Below are 25,081 nucleotides of genomic sequence, written 5' to 3' on the forward strand. Positions count from 1 at the left end.
ATTCCCATTCCTTCCTCCATTCATCCAGAACCAAATCTCCTGTGGGAAGCCATTATTATTTGGATGTTAAAATCCTCTTCCTGTACCAAAAAACATTTCTGGAGCCGCAACAGCACAAAAACCTTGTTTATTAAATCCATGGGAAAATAATTCCACCTCCAAAGAGCTGAATGCTGGGCCACTGTCTGTCCACTGGCTGAAGTTCTCAGTTAAACAGCTGGGGAGCCTGAGGAAAATGTCTGATGACATCATCACTAAGCAATATCGAATTAAGAATGTAGATCATCATTTCACTCACACATCATTTGAGAACGTTTTCAAGAAAGGAAATGGAAAGTTACATTGTTGCCACCTGTGTTGATTACTCCTATGAATTAAGAGAGCCCAAATTACTTTTTTTCTGTATGTTTTAAGGAAAGACAATACCAAAAAAAAATGAGAGAGGCAGTGTACATGCAGGAATCCCCAGTGAATGTAAAAATCAGTTCCATTTCCCAAATCCAGGGCTAGCCCCTGGCTGAACAGCAGAGGGAATCTGTAGTACCATGAAACCAAAGCTCCTTCAAGTAAGAGCTGCAAAGAAGATATTTGTTCTGTGCTATATTTAAATTAATTACATTTAGGATAGTTGGTTTGTACTCTCTCAGTTGTAAATAGTGCTGAAAAAACAAAATCCTGTCCATTTTCTCCCTGGTCTAAATTTTGTGACTACTGCACTGCAGATTAGAATGTCCAGCCTGGGTTTGTACACATCCCTTCCTCTTTGAATACTTATCACTCCAATTACCTGCATGGTTTGAAATGAACATTAAGTTGCTAATTATTAGTAAGCTAACTGGGACAGATGGCTATTTAATAAGACATTGTAGTTGTTTGTTTGCAAAGCTTAATTTGCTTTGCATTATGCTAAAAACATTTACTCTTGGCTTGATTTCAAAACTGATGAGCATCCAAAATGCCATTGAACTCAGCACTCAATGCTTGTGAAACACAGGGCTTGTGCAAAATGCAATATATGATTTCCTTCCAACTCCATGTCAGCAGTCTCAAAGTAACTTGGAATTTTTACACCATAACTTTGAATTTTACTTTTCCTTTGTATATTTTTTGGTATGATATGGTATCTCAAAGGCTCTTGTCACGTGGCCCGTAGGATGGGTCAGATTGCTTCCCTGTGGAACTCTGTCAGCAGTGGCTGTATGTAACTAACCCCAAGCAAAATTTGAAGCTGGCAAAGACATGGTGGGACCAGTATCTTGCAAAGTTCTACCAAAAGATCCATAAGAACATGTGTGTGTGAACAAGAGGTTGTTCAGTACCAGGAGGGATGTGATTGTTCTTTTTAGGAAAATCCCATGCCCTCTCCCTCTTTCATTTGGAAAGGAACAGAAGTTGCCAAGAGATCTTTATGAGGAGCTCTCATGAGAATGATGACACTCCACAAGGGCATGTTCACAGGGGCAACCAGGAGCTCCCAAGCACACCTGTTCCACTGTAGGGCCTGTTTGGAAGCCCTCACCTCATATACACACAGCCTCACCCACCTGTGCCTCACCTGCTGCCCGACCTGCACGTTCCCTTAGGCACCACAGGGGAACAAACATATTTAGTTTCCTCCTTAAAGCCACTGAGCTCCAACTACAGCCAAACTGCTCCCTTAGCAGAGGCCTTGACTCTTTTGCCAGTTGGCTTTGTCCTTGGCCAAATCACTGCACTGACAGGGACACCTCAGGAAAGTTTGCCTTTTATCTTCCTGCTCTGACATTACTGCAGTTACTGGCTTTGCTGAGAGTAAATGGCAAACAAAATGTTTGTGTGTTCCAAGATCTTTCAAATGCTCCCTCCTTCCCTTTTCTTTTTGGCACAGTGCTATTGATAGCACCCAACAGGCCAGATTATTTCACTACCACAATACTGCATAGCAAATGCATGACATACCGTGCACTTTTGCTTTTCCTTACTGCATATCAAAAAGGTAACACTAGGACTCAAACAAAAACAAATTACCTCAGTAACTCCTGGAAAACTCGAGTGGTTAATCAGTTACCTTTTATTTACATATATATGCTTAATGCTGAATTAAGTTGTAAAAACCAAAGGCTGATTTATAGCCCCAGTCAGCCTTAATTAACATTGATTCCAGGGGAATAGTAAATGTGAATAGCCTTCACAATTGAGGTTGAACAATGAACTCACTGGGTGTTGTCCAATTTGTAGCATGATTTACATGGAAGCAAGCCCTTCTTTTTCCAGGGTTACCCCTTTTTTATCTGGTGTTTAGGATGGGTTATATATAATCCATAGATAGGAACATTTGCTGTCAAATATTCTCCCTGATTTACAGTTAGCCTTCACCATGGTCACTATAAATAAGGCAGAAAAAAACCCTATTTGAGGCTTTGCAGGGATTCCTTGTTCTTGCAATGTGTCATCGCTTCTCCATTTCATGGCATTTTTACGAAGTGGCCATAATGAAAGTCAGATTAAATGTACAGGATATATACGTTTAATCAACAGCCATTGGAGTCAGTAGTGCTGCAAGAGTTATAAAAGCCCCTATGAATGCAAATTTATTGCAAAAGAATCTGCGTCTTGGTGGTAGGAATATCTGCTGAATGGTACTACCTGACACAGAACACCTAAAACTTTCAAAAGTGAATTGTTTAAGTGCAAGGTTTTGCTTGTAAAGACGCCAGCTGCTGGATTTCAAGACTTGAAACTGTTCCAAAACATGGGACTAGGTACTTTATTTGTGCACTAGAGTAAATACTCTGATTTTACTGCCAATTTAAATGTGCTCAGTTTACAGTAATGAGCTTGTATAGGCAATACCTTGTTTATAGAAAGTGGAACAGGAAGAAACTAACATTAACCATTAACAGTAGCAATTTCTCTTGCCTTCAGCTCTAACTTTATGCCAAATAGATTCTTCCCATGTCCTATCTGAAATATTTACTATTACTGTTCTTTTTCTAAATCTGTGGGATAAATGGAGCATTCAGTAAAATAATACACCTTTTCCTTCCAGCTGATTTGAATTGCAATGCTCTTTTGTAATTCCAAAGCACTATTTCTCATTCCTATAATGAAATGTATTTTAAGAACAAATATGTGTCCTATGCACTAGCAAACCTGATGATGGGTGTTAATCCCACCAGAACAGAGTCCAAATTTTTTAATCCTTTTAAAAAAGTACAGATGACTTCTGGAAGGGAAGTACTGAATTGCAGTTGCCATGACTGCTCAGGTCCTTGTACTCAGCTGAACTGCTTTATTCTTTCCATACAGCTCACACGAGAAGCCTATGTGTTTATGTACATACTGTCACCTTAAACAAACATGCTTACATCTCCTCTGGCCATCTGCTCCTGAAGCTGAGAGCTTTTCTCCCTTCCCTTCCTCCTCAGCACCCCCACACACGCTGGGTGTGGAGTTAACTCAATGAAAGGCATGACAGTAAAATCCTTCCTCCACACAGGTCATAGAGCTCAGTTTCTTTTTTTCACTTACAGTCTAAAATGTGACAATAATACACTGGAGGATTTTGGCATATGGTGTTAATCACTAGAAATAATACTGGAGATTCTTTCACTATCTTATCTTAGCTGGTTTAGCTCCAAAATGTCCTAACAGGGACCAGTACTTGGGTTTGCCAAATAGTGTGATCACCGAGCAGGAAGACACCAGCACTGTCTGAGGAGCTTAAAGTTCAAGGACATGAACAGGTTCAGGATAAATACAGCGTGCAAAGAAAGCAAGGGTAGTGGTGTGGTAGGTCCTGGGTTCAGCAGCCTATGAAAACCTAAACAAGAGTGGGGAAAGTAAAAAAAGAACAGGCACTGGAGTGGGTGGAAGGGCACACAGCAGAGGGGCTGAAGCTGGAGGCACAGGGAAGAGGAGGAAACACAATAATAGCAAAAGCATCCATAATAGCAAAAGCTCACGTAGTTGTTGCTATGTACAGTTGCTCTGTCTCCAGGGTCTTTTCCAGGCAGACACAGGTTCTCTCCACACATCTTCTTTAGGAAGAAATTCTTTACAGAAAGGGTAATCAGGCATTGGAATGGGCTGCCCAGGGAAGTGGTGGATTGTCCGTCCCTGGAGGTTTTTAAGATAAGACTGGATGTGGCATCAGTGCCATGGGCTGGGAACTATGGCAGTAGTGGATCAAGGGTTGGACTTGATGATCTCAGAGGTCCCTTCCAACCCAGCTGATTCTATGATTCTATGATTCTATGTCCTCAGACAGCTGGACACGAGGCAGCTCTGACCCAGAAGCTGTGTCACTGCAGTCAGTGTGGCACTGAGCCTGAGTTAATAAGCCCTGCTGAAAAGAACACAGCTACAGGGCTTCCATTTGGCTTGGAGAATAGGTTGAGCAAGCTCATGTCTGGTAAATGAAAACTCTACAGACATATCTGTGCCTTCATGTGTAAAAAGATGGTCCAGTTTCTACCACCTGAGTATCTCTGATTGGAACTGAGACTCCTCAGTCTTTCAAAGGGTCCCTGTCTCTATAAACACAGCCCCATATGCAAAAAAAAAAAAAGGGTGGTGAATTCCTTCTTTTTAGATGTGAATTCCTGCCTCCAGTGAAGTAGTGAGTAAAATTCCCATTTATTTCAATGAGGCCAGAACATTCCCTTACACATTTGAAGTTGTATTTCATGGAATACAATGAAAGTACATTGATACCTGAACTCCCAGAAACCCTTATGGTGCCTGGACTTTTTGAACACCTCTGTTCTTAGAAAGATTTAAAAGACAGGAAGAGTCTGAATACCTGGAAAAACTTTCACTCAGTCATTTTCCTGGAGTGACTTGTTTCATATTTGCTAATAAATAATTGCATCCTGTTCTTGAAAGTCATTCAGTAGGAAACAACTGACATGTATACAGCTACCAGAAAAAATCTACTTTAAATAAACTCATTTGTCATTACCTTTCTCAAGACAGCTGTTGTCAGCACCATTACCATTCAAATTTGTTTTGCCCCTGACAATTAAGATGATATCAACACCGAGAGAATTTAACAATTTCCATTGTTCCAAGAAGATAAGCAAGTTAGTTCTGTGCTGCAAGCCATCACTGTAGCCATAATTAACTGACTGTGTATTGAAGAACTGTGATGTTTGAGATTATTCAGCCTTGACTGGGTTGTATCAGTGACCAAATGTTTACTTACTGAACTGAATGATTACTCCAAATCCCTGTCTTGTCTCCAGCAGTTTCAAGGCTTTTTGTCTGATACAGGTACTTCTTGTTTTTAGTCTGTTACAGTTTTTGAATCAAATTTGAATGTTAACCAAGTGATTTGGAATCTGATGTTGCTCCTATAGTGACACTGCTACAGAACACAGAAAGACATCGGGGCTGACCTCAGCCTGAACACTTGAAAACTGTCATTTTCACAGAGATAAATAAGTTTCAGCTCTTTTGTATTAGAATCTACAGCCTTTCCTGGGAGCTTGTTGTTATATACATCACAGTTGGCTCACGCAGGAGGCCTAATGACTACTCTTCCTTTTCTAGATTTTCATCAATAATGAGTGGCAGAATTCCGAAAGTGGGAGAATATTCCCAGTATATAATCCAGCAACAGGAGAGCAGATCTGTGAGATTCAGGAAGCTGACAAGGTAATGCCTCCCACGAATGGGTACATGTATAAATGAAATGTATAAATAGTTCAAATAACAGATAATAGAAATGTATAAATAGATCAAAGCAACCAGTCCAGGACAGAACTGTTGGACAGTTCTTTTATTAATTGTAGTTCTAAAACCCATCACATGAGAAGGTTGTACAACAGCAAATTTCATAAGCCTGGGTGTGTTATTTACCTCTGTGCCTTCAGTTTTTTTCTTCCTTCTTCCCAGGTCGATACAGACAAAGCAGTGAGGGCAGCCAGGCTTGCATTTTCCCTGGGTTCTGTTTGGAGGAGAATGGATGCATCGGAAAGAGGCCATCTCTTGGATAAGCTGGCAGACTTGGTTGAGAGAGACAGGGCAATTCTTGCTGTAAGTGGCACAAGAAAATCAACAGTCAAATCATTTGTCAGTTTTACTTTCTGAGAGCAAATTGGTTCATGAATGTGTTGATATGAGTTGTATCTGAAAGCCACACTCAGCCTCACGGCCGAGATGTCTGGCTGTCTGCTCACAGTCTGATCCAAGGCACATAAAAGTCAACAGGAGCCTTCCAATGGGCTCAAATGAGCTCTTAATGGGACATCACACAGATGCAGGGGTGTGCACAGTCTGTGTCTGCAATTCTAACTTTTCTAGAGTAAAAAGTGCCAGACTAAGGGATCGGTGCAAGCACTCCTGAAATGGCAGGAGGAAGAAACGCTGGCCGACGCTCGGCCGGGACACGAGTTCTGGGTACAGCACTGCTTGGCTGCTGGATGGAGCCATCAAAACAGTGGCATTGTTAATGTTGTTTTCCGCATGTCAACTGCTTTGAACTAAGCCGGAGAACATCTTAATTCCAGCTTTGTCAACACTTAAATCATCTTACCACCGGCGCATACTGTAAAATCGCCCCAGGGAAAAGGAAGTGCACAGCAAATCAAGTTTACTCTGCCTGTCATTTGATTTTTATTTCTGGAGCCAAGTTCTTTACTGAATTGCACTGCAGGCAATGCCATTAATTGCTCTTGGGGATATAAGTCAGTGCAGAATTAGGCCTCCATTCTTCTCTATAGAAACTCATTTGATGGTTGGTGTGTTACACATGGGCGTCCTTTGCCCATTCTTAACGATTTCTATTAGACAGCTATTGAGAATGAGTTAAGCTCCTCAACATCTTAGGATATTTTATTGGATTCTTTTTGCTAAATGATCTTAGGAACCCCTAAGAGGACAGCTTATAAGATACTTTTAAAAACTAGGAATATTAACTTAAAAATAAGGACATTAGCTTGTTAATTTATGAGCTTCCCTAGAGGAGAGTTTGTTTATTTGATGGCAATAAATAAACTGGCTGTACAGTATAGATATCTCAGACCTCAGCAGGAGTCTTGGCAGCCATATAGAGAAATTTTTATATTCACATTAATTATATAAAGAGGGATATGTCCATTCTTCTCTTTATGGATTCAGATCATTAATAAGGGGTTACAAGGAGCCCCTTCTCAGCTGTTATCATTAACATAACAGAACCTAGTTTGACAAGCATTTTTATCTTGGCTCCTGATTAAAGCAATTCTGCATTTATAGATCTGGACCAAACACAGTGGCTATTAGGTTCAAAACACACAAAGGCACATGTACATGCATGTGGATACACACATAAACCCACAAGACAGACAGATAAATAAACACACATAAACTCACACATGTTCTTAAAATCATAGCCATTCCAGAATACTCCAGAAGAAACCACGTTTTTTTAAGGAAAACGTTTTTTGTTCACATTTGCAAAAAAAAGTACACAAAGGGGATCAGATAATTGTTCTGCAACTTCTAGGGTAAAACTATGCCAAGATGTAACTGGTTGGTCTTCATTAAAATCTTTGTCATGACTGAAGAGCTGTTAAGATGGTGAATACTTAATTACAATAGCCCAAAAATTACTGTGCTTATACCTCTAAACTTTTTCTTATCCTCCAGACTATGGAATCCCTGAACAGTGGCAAACCATTCTTGCAAGCTTTCTATGTCGATCTCCAGGGAGTCATCAAAACCCTGAGGTATTATGCCGGTTGGGCAGACAAAATCCATGGAATGACCATTCCTGTAGGTAAGGGGAATTAAAGCACCTAAACCTTCTCATGGCCAGATGGCTTAACAGATTACAGCTTCATGGAATGGAGGAGGGAACCTTGGGTTGGTCTTGCAGTGTGTGGTGTGTTGCTGAAGCAGATGTTTGACAGTCAGATGTTTGAGAGATGCCCTGCTGTTGTTCTGCCCTACGTGCACATCTCAGGAGTGCTTGGTTTCTTTTGCACGTGACCATCTGAGAAGGAGACAGCTCAATACCTGCATTTGATACTGACACACTTATAAAAATGGATGCAGTATAAGCCTGACAAATACCTTGGAACTCATGAAAATAGTGGTAGCTGTTAAAGAAACAGTATGTTTACATATAGAACTTGTTTATATTTGTCTTCTTACTGCTTATGCAAATAATTTTATTTGGGACTAACATTTGATCTAAATTAATTTATATATATGCTTCTTCAAATTATTCAGTGGGATGAGTTTTATATTGCAGGTATGAGATAAATCTTTATGAGTTCTAGGAAATTTTTATGTTCTTCTTTTTTGTTAAAGAGATAAGAAAAAATCCTTACCGTTATTTTTATTTAAAGAGTCTCTTCCTCCTGCCTCTCTCTCAGCTGTTTAACAAATTCAAGCTGCATTTTCTGATGCAAACATATTCATTTGTAGTCTGGACTAGATGTACCAAGTGCTGTAATTATGCAACGCGGCAAAATAGCAAAGAATGATTTTCTGTAGGTGCAGTCATTAAGATAAATGTACTCATCTTTCACCTGCATAAAATAATTTTTTTTGAAAAATATTAAGGAAAACGAACATTCACCCTGTGGGTTCTTTTTGGTTTCGTGGTGCACACTGTTCATTGCACAAGCATGTTAGTCACACTGCCAGGTCAATGGATTTTGGTGCTGCCCACCTATTTCCCTGGTGTTGCACCGTGTAACACGATGTGCACAGTGCACTCATTTGCCTCTGCACAGCAAAGCACGGAACTGTCAAAGACAGACAAGCAGATACATTGAAAATGTGCCCCCAAAATTTTCAGAAGGAAAACAAATCATGTAACTCTTATTGCAGTGTTACTCACTGCGATGTTTCACCTTATTAAAACTGCAGTGTGTTTATCAGCACTAGTTTATTTTCACCAAAGAAATGACAATGTTATTATTTCAGGTGTAGACTCTCCCACAAGGACTCAAAGATTTCCACAGTCATTTAGGCTGAGATTCGTAAATCCCATTTTTGCTGCTTGCACTTCACATTTAATCATACAAAAGTGCAGACCACACCATAAATTCGTATATTCAGCAAATTTCCTGTCCCCTAATCTCTTACTCCCTGGTCACTGAATGCCTCCTTCTCACTCCTCAGCCCTGCAGGTACACAGAAATTAGGTCAGTCACCAAAAGCCATTTCCAGGTTAAGGAAAATAAATATCCTCTGCTTATTCTTTTCAATTACTGTGTAGGATAAAAGTTGATATTTTTTTTCAATGAGGAGGGCTATGCTGGGCAAAAGGAAGGCACATTTTCAGCGTGCCTTCCTCAATGCAAACTCTGTGCTAACACAGTTCTCAGGAGTGTAGAATCGTAAGTCCATTCACAGATTTTCAGGATATCAATTAGTTCTTCCTCTTGCTTTAACACTCCTCCTTATCCATCTAGTTTCACACCATAAATTTGTCATTCTCATAAAGCTATTTTAGAGCAAAGCCAGTGCTCTTTAAGTTCACTTACCATCAGCTCATCAAAGGTAAACAAACAAGACAACAAAAACGAAATAAAAACACTATTCAATCTCCCTTTTCTGTTCAGCGTGCTAATAAATCTGAAACCTCTCAGTCTTTCATCTGTTTCTGCTGAGGTTTTCTTTTCCTCTAAAATAAAAATAGGCAAGTGATAGACAAGTAGAAGAAGAACAGTGCGTTTTACAGTCACATTCCTTTTGGTCCCAGAGCTACAAAACCTTCAGACTGCCCTTTGCTTGCTCCCATGCGTAAAGCCTTGATGATTTAAATTAAAACAGAATGAGGCTGGACTAGAAACTGTTAAACTAATAAACTGAATGCAAGCAGAAATGTATCTTTAAATCAATATATGATATGATACAGCTCAAAGAACCAACTCAGCTCTCCTCACCCACTTGTTTGTTGTGTCCTGCTCCACGAGGCACGGGACTGTGTGATGGTTGTTATGCAAATAAAATATCCAGGATGGAGACTCCTGATGGAAATCTGAGCAAACACATCTGTGGAAGATATTGCTGTCCCAAAGTGAGATCCCTGGATAAACGAGGCTTGCTTTCTGATTAAAAAATTAAAGTCTTTGGGCCAGGTGCTAAGCAGCTGCAAATTGATCTTGCTCTATTAATATTAGTGAGGACTGAAGAATGTCGGTTTACATCAGCTGAGAATATTAAAAAACCCTTTTAACACAAAATTTTAGATTGTGTGTGGGATCAGTGTCAGGCAATGTTCTTCTGGAGGCCAGCTAGTAAAGGGTAAGAGTAACAACCATCAGCCATAGCATCTTAGAATAAGTGTGATTAGCATGACTTGTATAAACTAATCTTAAAACTCTAAAACATTTTTGAAGTTTCCTATGTAATTTCTAAGCACAAGGGAGCTTTCTATGCTCACTGTTTAGAATAAGGGATTCACTTAATTCTTGAGTTATTTCACCATGGTAACGGCTTGTTTTACACTGTGGACAAGGCGGCTCTTAGATCCATCTTTGGCCTGTCCAGAGACATCTGAGGCGCCTGAATAACTTCAAGTCACATATGTTCCCAAAGATATTGTTAGAAAGCAGCCTCAAAAATCCCATCTTGACAGTATGTCTGTGGATGATGAACTTTGGAAGTAGGTGTCAAAAAGGGCAGCTGTCTGGAGTCTAGTGGAAGACAGCAGGGAGAGCAGCTCTGCATGGGAGGTGCTGCTCCACGGAAAGAACGTTCTGCCCACGTTGGGGAGGATTAACCAGCATTTGTCTGAGCTGGCAAGCAGGCCCAGGTTATCTATAACTTGTGTTCTGAAGCACGCAGACAAGTGCAATGATTATGCGGTGAGGATCTAAAGTCAGACAGTGCTAACGGAACTGTGGTACTGTTGTGTTGCCACCATCCTTCTGGCTGAGAACCCACCTCTCAGTACTACCCAGTACCAGCCTGTATTTTTAGCTGACTCCTCTGTATGCCTCTTGAGCTTTTGCTTGTATGCACTTCTCTGCATTTCGACTTCGCTTCTGTCTGGGCTGATGAATCTTCCTATGGTCTGTGGACCACTGCTATCATCTGTGAAAGATAAGCTGGAAAATCAAACTGATCATCTCAATCTGTGACACAGATATTCTCATTTCCACTGGGAAGTTGATCTGGAGATCAAAATGGTACAACAATGTTTTGTCAATGCAGACCAAACCAATTGAAAACTAATTTTTTCCACCTTTTCCTGATGTGAATCTCTTTTCTCTCTTTCCCTCCCTCCTTTACTTCCTCTGCTCTGTCCTTTGTCTTGGATGTAGATTATTGTTACCTTTCTCATAATTATTCTGTATCTGGCCCCCAGCTGATGCATTAGCTCAGATTTCCACTGAGCAAATCCTGTAAAGTATATGGATAGAAATAAGCAGACCTGAAAATAAGTTATTTCTAATCAAATTCAAGTTGAAGTCTTTTCTTAAACCCAAGAAACTTTATAGATTAACCTGTTTATTGTTACCAGATGTATGGTGGAGGACATTGCAGCAGGTTCCCAAAACACACTCTCCATTGTGAAGTTAGGTCCTTCCCCAATACTGAACAAAGGTGGCTCCAGCTCTGGGCTGAATGGGGCAGAGGCCGTGGCTGCCTGACACCTCACACCCTGGGAGGAAAAGCACAGAGCCCTGCCTGGGACAGAACAATGGGAGCAAAAGCCCTGTAATCTCTCCTGCTCCTCTTACTCCCTTCCGCTGTCTGACCCTTTCTTATCCTGGTAAATCATCTCCTGCCATTAAGCCTTTGCAACCTTCTCATCATTCTCACATACTTAGTTGAAATGATTTTCCAAGTTAAGAGACTCCAGTTTTTCTAGATGACCAAGCATTGCAGGCCAAGGGGCACATTCAGCTCATGCCTTTAGCATAGCCCTTGCCTCAGCTATAGCCTCACTGAAAAACATCTGACCTAAATTCGGGGCTAGTTTATACAGCTACAAGACTCAATTTAGGCACAAAAGTGCTGTATATCTACTTTGTACGGATGAAGACCAAGCACACTAACAAAGCTACCGGTTAGACCATACCTGAACTGATACCTCAACCAGTCCCCACACAGAGCAGGTTGTCTTCTGGCTCTTTGTCACTTGGGAACAAACCTCCCTGGTATCTCAGCCTGTGTAACCTCAGCATGTGCTTCCAGACCAGGTGCAGTTTGTGAAAGAGCCTGAACTTCCATCAGCCCCCATGGCAGTCCCTTACCCCAACTGTGCTGAATGGGCTGCTCGGAGCAGGGGCTCCCACAGACCACAGGCCTGACCCCAAATCACAAATCTGTTTATTCCATGCCCTGACTCAGGCTGCCCTGAGCTCAACAGTTGTTAAGGACTGCCAGTCTCACGTAGCACTCACTTTAACTAGTGATACCTCCCTCCCCTGGAGTTTTTTTGCCATTTTTGTTCATCAGGACCTTAAAAAATAGTTACCAGATCAGAGAGTTAATTAAGTAATTCCCTACAGCCTCATGCCATCCACACCCCCTGTTTGTGACTACGCAGTCTGCTTTTCCTGCACCTTTGTTGTTAGGACCTTAGTCCATATTCCTATTTCTGTCAAAAATTCATCAAGAAAAGCTCATATTTTCCAAGTTTCCAGTGACTAGGTTCCTTCATATTCTTCCCTTCATTTATTCACCTCTACCTTGCCCGAAAGGTTTGTGAAAACTTCTTATTCTCTGTTGTCTTGTTTTCTAGTGGCTCACAGCTTTGTCCTGTCAACTTAAACTGGTGCCTACTGAGCTCCAGGCCATTTCTGGCACAGGCCTGGTACAAGTTGGCTGCAAAGGCACGGCTGTGTGATGAGCCCTGTATACTCATCAATGTTGTCTTCTGCAGTGACACAAGTCACAGACTTGTCCCCTTCATTCCACATCTGCAGGTTGTGGTGTATCATTCCATCCCTTCACACTGCCTGTGTCCCCAGTGCAGGTGACCTGGATGTGTGTTACTCTATTGCCCCACATCTGGTTGTATGTACACCTTTGTATTGCTGTGTTCCAGTCATGCCTTTCAGGAAATTGCCTTTGTGACTCTTCCTTCACTTCTCTCACCCTTAGAGAGCTGAGGCCATTTAGTGGCTTCCACGCTACTGCAATTTTTTGTGCTGTACAGCTTGTTCTCTTCCCCAAGGAACAAAGCAGGTTGCTTTCTGAGGGGATGCCTGCTCCCTTTGTTCTACAGAAAGAACAATTAGGTTGCTCCTGAACCTAGGTTTCCCATGCTGGCTCACGAAAAAACACTTCCATGACTTCTTTATTTCTTTTACTGCCATCAAAGGCTGATCTTTAGAGTTTTTTCCCCCCCTCTATTTTAATTTTTTTTTTGTTCTGCCAAGTCAAACTGCACTTGAGAGTAACCATGCTCATCTGCTTCAGATGGAGATTATTTTACGTTTACAAGACATGAACCCATCGGAGTGTGTGGACAGATCATCCCTGTGAGTATCTCTACTAGCGCTTTCTATTTATTTTCATTTGAACCAGCTCTCTTTAAAGACACATAAAACACGGTCCTCAGCTATGTGTGTTTTCCATTACGAAAAAAGCTGAGCTCATATTGTTGACATATCTTTAACAGCCTCCCTGCAAATGCTTATTTGAACATGCTAATAGGGTTTAGGCTCTGTTATTAGGAGTTAAGTTCTCAAGTCATAGAATTCTCATGATTAAAACAAGCAAAGCAAAACACAGTGTTAATATGCTGTCAGTGGTTATGGATGTTCACACAACTTATGGAAAATTGATGCTTTGCTGTGGTAGTCTTTCTATTTATTTAGTTTTTACTGTGATTTAACAGGCTCCTCAGTTCCTGGGAGAATGTGATGTATTTTAATTCCATTCTTTCCTGCTATTTCTTTTACAAGGCTGGAGGAGAAAAGGAAACTCCAGGAGACATATCATTACAATTAACATTGTGTAGCTAATAAAAGACATGAAATGTTTGTTTTATTTGTTGTGAGAGAGAAACACATCATTTTGTCAAACCAAATACTGCCCCTATACCCTAATATACACCCTTAATAAAATCTTGCTGAACAGTGCATGGGAATTGTACTGAGAGGGTAACTTTTTCAGAAGAACCAGTTAACCAGCTTTGGCAGAAATTTCAATGGGAGGCTCACATATAGCTAATAAAATATTGTGTGGACGCTTTTATTCTTGACAAAGCACTGGGGGACTAATCAGGACATTCTCTGAAATTTTTGTTGATGCTGATTTTTTATTTTGTTCATGTTAACCACAAAGCCACTAAACAGCAACATGCAGCAATTCCATTATGAAAGGAGCAGCCAAAAAAGATTATTTTAACAATTTTGAGCCCGTTTTCCCTATTTATATTGTTGTTATTCCATGTCTTTGTAAAGGGGTGGCTATTGTGCTCAGCACTCCACAGAAACCCAGAGAAACACACTCAGCCTCTGTCTGTGACTGTGCCCGTCCTTCAAACACCTCCACGCTCTCCTGGCTTGGGCCTTGGGAATGAAAGATTCCCCAGCTCTGTCCCCATTCTCCAGCCAGGCATGTGGACAAGGGTTTGCTAAATGACAGCCCCAATGTTGCTGGACATCTCTTAGGCTTGTCTCGTTGAGCTTAACTGACAGAGCTGTTGAAGAAATTCGGCCACAGGCTGGAGATCATGCCAAAACCAGGATTTGTTTAGTTCAGATGTGTAAAACTCTTTGTTCAGGGTTCCCAGCCATCTACCATGCATGTTTATTTTTCCCCTCAGTTTTGTCCTCCCAAACTTTAAGATGGCTGTCACACAAACCTATTCTAACACTGCTGCTAATCTCTTATGTATTTCCTCCACAGCTACCAGTCACAGGGTACAGCCCCTGGCCATTGCACCGGCAAATACATTATTACAAAAATAAAATTAAACAGCAAGCCTAGCACTAAACTCCTCATCCTCTTTCACATGCCAGCTTCCATCAAAAGGTGCTCTTCAGCAGCGCTGTAGCATAAACAGGGCTGTATATTGCCCTATAAAACTCCTCCAAGCTCTCCTTGAATACCATTAGAAGTGCAGGCTGTTAGCACACTGCTGGCCCTACAGCTCCCCTCCCAGGTTTATATACTGGAGATGGAATTAAAACATCACTTTGTCTCCAGAGTTTATAAACAACAGAGGGAGTAAAAAATTGGGTGTTCGGTGAAGGAAAGACAGTTGTGTATTTTTTCAGGTTAGCCAGGGGCTAGAGAGATGTCTGTGAGAGTGGCAGCTGATATGCATCAGGCAGTAACACACTCTGGCCAGTGGCTGACTATTTGTGACTGATATTTTCTATTCTCTTTCCAAAGGGGATTATTGTATGCATTTATAAGAGTGATTGTGCAAACAGGTTATTTTATTACTCTGGCATTTCCACTTAACCTGTTAGGATCAGGCCTTGATGTGAAAGGCTCATTACTTTTATCTTTATCCACAATGTGCTTGTGCATCAAAATAACATAATTCACTACATTTTCTGCTGCAGTTAAATGAAATTGAAATAAAATGACAATGCAAAATTTTATATCATCGAAGAGTTTCTCAACTTGTTTTTTTCTGTTCTCTTAAAATCTTCCATATAAATTGCTCAGTAAGAAGTCTTCAAGAAAATAAAATGTTTTGACTGAGCATTGACATTTATGGACTTTTTATTGTAACTCCATCAATTAAGGATTATAAAATTTTGAGTATAAATTTTTTATCTTAAGATGTACTCAGGGATAGGAAATTTACATCCAAAAATGCTTCAACATGAACGAACAGTTCCTTCCAAATGTATCAGAAGCAAGATCTATTTGTCATGGGGGAATTAAAAGTGCCAGTTGCAAAACAAGTAAGTGAAATAAAAATTGTGACCAAAAAAGATGAACAGATAACAGAATATTTTTTATGGAGGTTGTAGGTGGGGGTTCTATTTCTTTGAACAGGAGAGAAAGAACTGAAAGGTCACTGTTGTTGCTTTCTTAATAGCAGTAATTAAAAAAAATCCTTGCTTTGTGCTGGGAAAGATTTATGCTGAGGATCAGCCTGAGAAATAAGTGAGGTAGCAGCTTGACATCTTGAAAACAAAACACCACAGCAATATTTTTCCATCTATCAACTTTTTTTTTTTCCCCTGCAGTGGAACTTCCCCCTGCTGATGTTTGCATGGAAGATTGCTCCAGCTCTGTGCTGTGGAAATACAGTAGTTATTAAACCAGCAGAACAAACACCACTTAGCGCTCTCTATATGGGAGCTCTCATCAAGGAGGTAAGAATAATTGACAGGAATCATGTCTCTGTCTCTCCTTGTAGGGAAGGAACTCCCAGCACATGCCTGGTTTGATGTGCTCTATCAGTTTGCACAGGTCATGCTTACATCATTCATTCCTATCCTGACAGGCTGGCTTTCCTCCAGGAGTTGTCAATATTTTGCCAGGATTTGGTCCAATTGTTGGTGCAGCCATTGCCTCCCATGTTGGCATTGATAAAATTGCTTTCACTGGATCCACTGAGGTAAGAGGATTCACACGTATATTACTGTAAAATGCAAGTAAATACTTCAGTTCTTGTGCTACATTTCTTGCTGTCACTGAGTAAAACAGCTACACCTAAACAACAGTGGTCTGTCCTCCCCAGCTAAACTTATGTACTGCAGTACTTCCCAAGCAGAAATGGCTCCTTTCCTCCAGCCCCTGCTGTGCTCGGCACCTCAGCACAGGAGATATGCCTGGAAAAATATTGCTGGGATTTCCTGTGGGCTTATGAGGATGTGAATCACATGCAAGTAGGCAGAACATCCCGTTTATATCACAGCACACATAAATGCTGCTTTAACAGCCATAATTTGTGCATCTTGCTGTACTTGGGGAAAAGGAGAGAGGAAGGGGGCAAATTGTGCAAAAATATTTCAACTGTGATGCTGCATTCGAGTATATTAAGGATGAGGAGGAGGTCTAAAAAGGAAGGAATGCAGGGAGAAAAAGGGATTGTCCAAGGTATCTGTTCCCAAAATGATGGAAAGAAGCTGGCCAGAGGATGAAGGGAGTCAGTTGTGTCCTGGATGCCAAAATGTCTTGCAATGAGTCTCTGGTGCAGATGTTACAGAGGAGGCTCACCCTGAAGATGAAGGCTGCAATCTACAGAAAGACTAACCCTCCAAACTCACATCACGTCTTGCTCTCAAATATGTGCAAAGCTGGCTGTTATCAGGGCTGGGGTGGGGATGACAGAGGTACTCCAGACTGAAGTCACAGGAGAAGGGGCCTTATCTCATTGTCTGAAGGCAGACAGAAAGGAATCTCTGTGGGAGTTTCGGGGCTGGTTATATTTAGAGAGTGCTAAACCCAGCCCTTTTCAATTCAAAATCTGACAAACTATTGTATGGAGGGAGCTAAACCCCAGGGATCCAGTCTCTCTTTGATATGTCTGACTCCCACTCGTGGCAGTGGAAGGCTTTGTGTGTCCCAGGGATGCTGCTCTTCACAGTGAGGCAATTTGGGGTTTGATTTGAGTGGATAAATTCACTGACCAAGCAGCCCTACTAGATATGTGTGGGTATCTCCCTGGTGGATCCAGGGATTGCAGAGACCAGCTCAATTATTTCAAATAAATTATTCTGGGGGAATTACACTGTATTTGAGTTTGGAAGTCGCACACAAGCCTAAATTACCAGTAAAATGTAGCTGCAGTCATATGCCTAATTTGCACACAAGTGTTTTGCAATTACTATATGCCTGTACATGATTTTTTAATGGCAACTTTAGATTCTACTACACACAGGTTACATTGTAAGTCAATGGCTACATGAGATTTCAGATTATTCTGTGGAATTACTCTAGTCATTACATCTCCTGTAACCAATTAACATTAGCATCCTGGAATATCGAAAACTTTAATATGAGCTGATTACCCCCCATAAATTAAGTTGAAACAATTGTTTTCATAAAGATATGTGGTCTCTGTTTAAGATAAATATTCTATTATACAGGATGTTGCACTGTTTGGAGGAGGAAAAATACAGATGGGTTAGGTTTCAAAGTTGTCTCTTGTAGCCAAAATAAATTTTTATTGTAGTTCCAGACAGCTTTAGTTTTAATAGGCGTTTAAACTCAAAAGCTGTGGGTTTTATACTAACTCAGTGCCTACCTTTAAAAGCCTTACTAATAGGAAGTGAAAAGCATTACAGAGATGAAAAAGCAATTCTCTAAGAACCTAAAGCAAGAACAGATGGAACGTTTTAATGCAGAGTTAGTGTAAACTATTCCATATTGTTTCTGATTTCCTGTAACACTGAATTTTTGTAACAGCAAGTCAACATTGTAACATTTTAAACACAATGCTCTGATATGAGCTGGACTATAGAGTCTCTGACTTCTCCAAAACAGATTTCAATTTCTAATGAAATAATAATGGAAAAATTTTGTCTCTCTGGTGCTTGTGTGAGACATGTCAACTGTGCACTCCAGTGATGTGGATTTCCTACAGCCATTAGGTATATAAACACCACAACATTAACTCCCGTTCCCCCATTCCATCCAGGTGCTAGTTAAGGCAGTTAATACTTCCAACTTGAACAAGTTAATGATAAAAGCTATCAGTTCAAAAGCAAAGATCTTCAAGTTCAGATTCCAAACCACAGGTTTTTCTCAAGTTTTCACTATGAGATTCTTTTATATATGTTCTTTACCTTTGAAGTATATATTGATGGCTAATGAAAACTCCCCATTTGCCTGTAAAAATCACTAAACCAGGCTATTATTATCTATTTCCTGCAATATTCTTGAAAGGCAGAAAACAGGCTGCTCTTCCTACAAAAAAAATTTAATGCTAATGTTTTCCAAAATGTGTAGAACACAATCCATAGAAATGTGAGCCAAAAGGCCAAGTTCATGACCTTAACTCAATAAAGTCTGACACAGCCACACCACAGAGCCACCCAGCCCAGCACCTTATCTGCAGTGTGACCAGGAACAGATGCTCACAGAAGAAGGGAGCATGTGTAGAGTGATCCTTTCCTTGCTGTAGCCTCACAGCTTCTGGCAAATCAACAACTTACAGACTTCCTGAGCCTAAAGGTGCATGTGGACAATGGTGTTTAATAGCACCAATGGCCTTGTCACCTGGACATTAGTCCAGTACCTCTTGAAACTCCTGACTATTAGGAGGCTTCAAGCCCATGCTTATGCAATGACAACACATAAATGACTTCTAACTTATGCTTCTGATTTCTAATTTATGAGCTGTCCAGTGTGCACTCTCTTCTCTGGTTTTTAGATTCTCTAGTGCTCTGAATTTTTTAAAAAAATACTACTATTTATTTCCACACTCTCCCCCACAAATAATATGTGAAAAATCATAAAGAGCTCTATTACCGTTTGTTTCACTTCTCTCCCTCTTTCCTGCTGTCCCCTCCTTTTATGGTTAGTTTACCCACACTAAAAGAGTAGTCTGCCAACTCTTTCATCCCTTAGCCTGCCTGCTTCTTGCTCTTTCATGCCTTCTCCCATGGATCACCTCCTCTCCCAGTGCCCTGGTGCATGGCTCTCAAAACTCCACCGCTCACTAGGAAGGGTTCTACAAACCCCTGGCAGGCTCTGGACCTCACTCTGCCAACTGTCATCCTGAAAGAAATAAAATCATACTAAGTAGGAAAGCAGGCCTAAAAATACTGTGCTTTCTTAGAGTCCAGTAGCTTTCTTGGCTTCTCTGCTTGCTTTGGTCCTCACTCTTCAGCAGCCTGTTTGGTTCAGGCATTTTAACAAAAATGTTTATTTTTCCTGTGTTGGTTTTAGTGAACCAGGGCTAATCCATGATCCCCCTTAATTACGACAATCTCCTCTCAGGCTTCACAAGCACATTTTTTCCTCATCTTCCACAATCAGATGAAACTTAAACTGCCATAACTGAACTTTCTTCCAGCTACTATGACCATGTCAACAGTCACTCCTATCCCTTTCCTACCTTCCCTTGAAAGCTCATAATCAATTTACATCTCTCATTACATCTGACTGAATTTCTCCTTGATCTTTCTGGTCCTGAGCTGTAGGGTGAAACTCTCACTCACCAGGACCATGGGAGAGGTTCTGTAAAGCTCAGCTCTCTCCCACACTATCCCTCTTGTGCACTATAAGTGCCTTTTCCTTTTACACTGCCCCTCTCTGCCTCGGCTTCTTCACCGTTCTACGCATTCTTGTCTATTTGAGTTCCTCTAAAAGACTTAGTAGCAATGATTTAATTAAAATAAACTCAGTCATTTATAATTTCTGAGTTTAAGAACAGATCCAAACTCAGGATGTCTGACTCACCCAGACATTGAGGGGAAATGTTGGTGACTGCTGTTGGGCTGCAGAGCTCAGAACTACAGGAGACATTATAGGAGTCTCTTCCCCAGTGAAAGGAACAGTGGGCCCTGTGTCGTTCTGAGGAAAAGTGCTGATGAGGGGACAATTTTTACGCCTATCAGAAATGCAGAGAAGTTCTTCACATTACCTTCTTATTCTCTGAAAGATCTTTTGTTATGCAGAAAAGGTGAGAGGCCTTCAAATAGCAAAGAAAAGCAGCCATCAGAAGCTGCTTTACTCTTGATTTGCCTTTATTTCCATTAAAATCTGTGAGCTCAGTCAAGGCTGTGCAAATACAGTCATTTTGACTGCTCTGAGCTGCCTGCCCGTGTCTGTACCTGTGTGCTCCATCTGAACTGGAACTGTGTGTGGGAACATAAGTTCCTGGTGCACAGGGAGTAGTTGGATGCAGTATGTTCTGGGTCTAAAATTAGAGATGATTATGGAGACCAAGAAGTTATAAATTTTTTTAAATGTGCATTTAAAGCGCTGCTTGGATTAAAAATTCTGTTTTGATTGTTGCAAAAGTTTAATGAGTTCTAATAACTTCTGTTCAAAACCAAATGTGTAACCTCCAAATCGGAGTGGCTTACAACTCCCTCCAGTTGTTAAACACTCTCAAGATGAGAATTATAGATAGCACACAAAACATTTGAAGCTCTGGCCAACAAGAAATGCATCCTAAGTGGCTGGTTTCCACTTTGTTCAAACTACAACCCATTAAAATGCAGACAGATTTAAGATGGGATTCAAGTCTGTGTTCAGGCAGTTCTGCAGAGTAACCCAAATAAATATCCAACAAATTGGTTTGGATGCCTGTGTAAACAAAAGGTCTATAAACAACTGCAATAAACCCCAGCAAAAGAGTCTGCATTTTGCTTGGCAGAATGTTTTCTTTATGCACTTAGATTAACAAACCATGATCTCATCATTAGTCAACAAGATACTAGAGAGACCATCAAAGCAAACTACGGGAGAGTCAAGATTGATTCATGCCAAACAAATGTTTGTAGCTAACAGCTGTATTACCACTGATTCTAATTTACTCAGCAGGATTCTCCTTTCATTTCTGAAGTGAGATGAATGTCACAGTGCATGATGTAGACAGAATGTCTACCTACTGCATGAGCAGTGAGTTGTGTCAGCTCTCCTGGATCACACAAGCTCTTGCTGGTTTTAGGCATCGTGAAGAGTTGCATCTTGGCATTTTCTACCTTAGCAACAAGAATCCTAAAGGTGACTTGACCCATCCTGAGAAGTCTGTGAGCTTAGGATGCTACACATATGCCCCATGTAACGATTTAGGAAGGTTACATTAGCATTCATTCCTGCTTCTGCAGAATCTTTTTGATCCTAACTTGGACAACTTGTGCTTCCTGAATGAGAAGCAGTTGTTACCCTTTTCCTTCCTTTGTGTTTTTGGAAGCATTTAGGGAGCTGTCCTTGGGCAACTGTTGTGCCTCTTTGCCTATGAAAGATACATGTCAAAAGGGTTCACCTTCTTAAAATCAATACCAACAGCCTGTCAGCCCTATTAACATTAACAAGAGTTTAGTCACAGACTTTCACAGGGCCAGGATTTAACCCAAAGAACAAATGAGCCATTTATAGCTTAGGATTCTCTCCAGGAATTTCTGATTGGGATTGCCTTTTCACTTGTGCTGCACTATTCACTACACTTTTTGTAGGGCTGGTCCTCACACAGGGCATTGCACAGTCAAATAAAGCTGCTGGTATTTCAAATTTGCTTGTCCTTGCTGGAGACACACTCTGAATATGCCATGAGGTTCTAAAATGCTTCTCAGAAAGATTATGCATACAATCTGGAATTTATAAAAAATGAGGCAGCAGCATGGGTTTGAAGGTTTAGCCAAAACACTGACATCAAGTGCCTCAATAGCTGGAGAGAAAAAACTGTACTTTCAGAAAACATAGAAAATTTCTGTCTGGTCATACCATCTCCCCAAAACTTAAGCCATCTCTTGTAATTTAAAGCAATTTCTGTTCTTCAGATATTCTCTCAATATCCCAAGAAAGGCACTGAAGGTATTATTTAAAATGCCTAACTGATGTTGTATGTCTCCTTTGTCAAATTTTGCACTGCCCATGGAATCTTTTAATCTACAGAGTTCCCTGTGTTACCTTGACTGTCTGGTCTGTTGTAGTGTGCAAGAAAATTCCCTGCTGTTCAGCTAGACTGCTGTTCCCCTGCATTCAGGTGTTCCCTAGTGATTTCCCATGTATCTGTGATCAAAAGAAGGTTCAGAGGAGAACTGAGACATTCTGAATGACAGAGCTGTAGAGGAAGTACCATGAACCTTGGAGGTTTGCTTTTGACTCATGAGACTTCTAGTGCTTTAACAGTAACAGGAAAACCCACGGGTGCAGAAAATAGAAAATTAAGAGAACATGAAAGGCAACAAATTTTTTTTTCATTTCTGCGCAAAGTATTTAAAATGTGACTGCTTAAGCTTCCCCTTGAAAGAGACATTAGATTTCCAAATACAGGAGGCATAAACAAGCACAATCAAATGTATCAGATCATGATACACTCTCAGTGCCTAACGTCATACCCTTCACAACCCAGAAACAGACCCTTACAGGACTATCCTTCACATAGCTTTACTTGCACAGGGGTGCCTCAAAATGCTTCTTTAATCTTTGTTGTTGTTGTTGTTCTGCATAACAAATTGTTTTCTTTGAAACGAGCCAAATTACATCTGCCTCACCCTCCGTGCAGCTTACAAGGTTATGGTACTTCACAAGCTATCCAGGGATACTCCTGATATCAATCTTGAAGCCTATTCAAAACAAGGATGGGGAGTCAGGGCTTTCTCTGCCAACATTCCTGCTGAATAATCGCACAGCTCCATTATCTGTGGGGGAGTCCTCTTTTCCAGCGTTCCCTTGCAAGGCTGTTCTGCCTGTTGGGAGCTCGGGGATCGAGCTGAGAGACACCGCAGGAAGCGTGTACTGAAAGGCCACGCAGATTGCAACACTATCACTTATCCCTTTCATGCTGTCTCCCTCCATAAAGAGAGGGCCGGCCACAAAAGGCCGCCTTTGTCACTAAATAACCACAGCGCTGGTGCTTTCCCTAAGGCTTTTCTCAACGTGTAAGAGCACAGGGCACAATGGGAGCACAGTGAACAAAAATGCTTACACTGATTTCTAACGGGAAGGACAGAGTCAAACTTTCTATTAAATTTGTACTTGGAAACTTGACAACAACTTGTCTGTATTAAAAATACTCTGGACCATACTTTTCCAAAATAACACCATTGTCTCCAAGCCCTTTGGACTTTAATATTTGCCATATACATTGTATTTGGACTTGCCTATTTGCCTATCACTTATTTGCATAGAATCCTTTAGAAATCTCTACTTATGTGTACAAAAGTGTTTTGACATTGAAGTAGAATGGAAGGCAGAGAGATGAGGGCTGCACACATTGCTCTGGCTTCCCTGAGAATTTTTGAGGGGAAATGGGTGGTTGTTGTTCTTTGAGAGAGGGAGGTTCAAGGCGGTGAGGGTGTGAATGGCATTGGCTGGCACTGGCTATAAACACAGAGCTCTGCTTTGCAGTGTGAGTTTTCAGCACAGTTTGAGAGGTTGGAATTTCCAGATGACGTGCTCGATGTATGAGGTGGGGGTGGAAGGCAGAAAGGGTCCTTCTTTTTCAGGTTCACTTCTGGCTGTCAGTCAAACATAGCAATAAAATCAGCTCCAATTAAGGGGATATGCAAGGAATTTCATGATAATGTCAACACTCCATTCCATCAATACTTGGATAAAGAAAAATAGCTTTTCTTAAAATAAAAAAAAAAAAAAAGAAATAACCTCAGTCACACTCAACTGTGGTATCACCAGATAAACAGTTAATCACAAAGGTACATGAAGTGGTTGACAACTCCTTCATTATCCTGTGGGGGTTTTGCTTTGTTTTTTTTTCTTTGGGGGCCCTGGTTTCTGTTTCATTTGCCTTCTGATTACTCCAGTGCTGACTTAACTTTCTCTAGCAGACTGCCTTCAATTCTCTGAGAGGTTCAGCTTCTCATCCATTAACCCCTTGCTGCAGGAAATCTCACTCACATAACCTTAGAAATAGAAAGCAGATAGAGAAACTAGAGAAAAAATCCGCCTCTGGACTCACTCCCATCTCACTTCACATCTAATTCTCTGTGTGACATTAGAACATGTCCCAGTTAAAAGAAAGCACTTATCAAGGTTCTCAGGCTTCTCAGTATTCCATAGGTACTTTTAATCCAGTGTTTTAACATGTAGGAGCCTAAATCTACCTGTGATTACTTCCTTAGTTGCAAAACTGGCATGGTTACACTGCACCAGTATAAACTCTAATCTGTTTGGGATTTGTTGATCCAGGGAGAGAAGAATTTCCAGGGAGCACAGCTGCCTGCCCGACTGTACTGATGTGGAAACACGTCAAACATGTAGCTGTCAGATTGCTACTCCATTTAATCTACTCTCATGTTCATTGGTGAGATCTGTGCTTGTGGCTGCTCCAGCCACAGGGCTGCATTCTGCTCCGGCTGACCCCACAATCTACAAAGACATTTTGGAGGTGCTTTTGACCTCCTCAACCCATATTAAGATTATCTCTGGTGCAGCTGCGGGTCAGATCTGGGATGGTGCTTTTGTAACTTCTTGCCCTGCTTGGTATTTTGTTATGTGCTGTTAATCCTGCAGGGGAGGAGGATGATTTCATCACAACTCGACATATTAAACCCTGTGAACCTGTCAGTGGCTTGGATGGAAGAAATTCTAGTTG

General features: G+C 40.9%; 1 protein-coding gene and 1 long non-coding RNA gene across 5 annotated transcripts in view; one reads left to right on the forward strand and one right to left on the reverse strand.

The window, feature by feature from the left end:
* ALDH1A2 (aldehyde dehydrogenase 1 family member A2) overlaps positions 1 to 25,081 on the forward strand; it is a 56,375-nt gene that overhangs the window by 20,586 nt on the left and 10,708 nt on the right. For 2 of the 3 annotated variants that reach the window (XM_027688523.1, XM_027688522.1), the window contains exons 2-7: positions 5,533 to 5,637; positions 5,878 to 6,018; positions 7,612 to 7,741; positions 13,354 to 13,415; positions 16,092 to 16,220; positions 16,352 to 16,465. In XM_027688523.1, the coding sequence (XP_027544324.1) occupies positions 5,533 to 5,637; positions 5,878 to 6,018; positions 7,612 to 7,741; positions 13,354 to 13,415; positions 16,092 to 16,220; positions 16,352 to 16,465 (681 nt within the window). Of the gene's footprint in view, positions 1 to 4,225; positions 4,389 to 5,532; positions 5,638 to 5,877; positions 6,019 to 7,611; positions 7,742 to 13,353; positions 13,416 to 16,091; positions 16,221 to 16,351; positions 16,466 to 25,081 lie in introns of those variants that run through there. The other variant, XM_027688524.1, reaches the window with a different exon arrangement.
* Positions 1 to 25,081, reverse strand: part of LOC113970038 — a 124,255-nt gene that overhangs the window by 16,078 nt on the left and 83,096 nt on the right. The window contains exons 4-5 of one of the 2 annotated variants that reach the window (XR_003535033.1): positions 10,867 to 11,016; positions 7,623 to 7,735 (exon numbers count right to left, since the gene is read on the reverse strand). This is a non-coding gene — a long non-coding RNA (uncharacterized LOC113970038). Of the gene's footprint in view, positions 1 to 7,622; positions 7,736 to 10,866; positions 11,017 to 25,081 lie in introns of those variants that run through there. The other variant, XR_003535034.1, reaches the window with a different exon arrangement.

The sequence above is a fragment of the Neopelma chrysocephalum genome, unplaced genomic scaffold (assembly GCF_003984885.1).
Source record: "Neopelma chrysocephalum unplaced genomic scaffold, ASM398488v2 Primary Assembly neopelma1_75, whole genome shotgun sequence".
NCBI classification, from domain to species: Eukaryota; Metazoa; Chordata; class Aves; order Passeriformes; family Pipridae; genus Neopelma; species Neopelma chrysocephalum.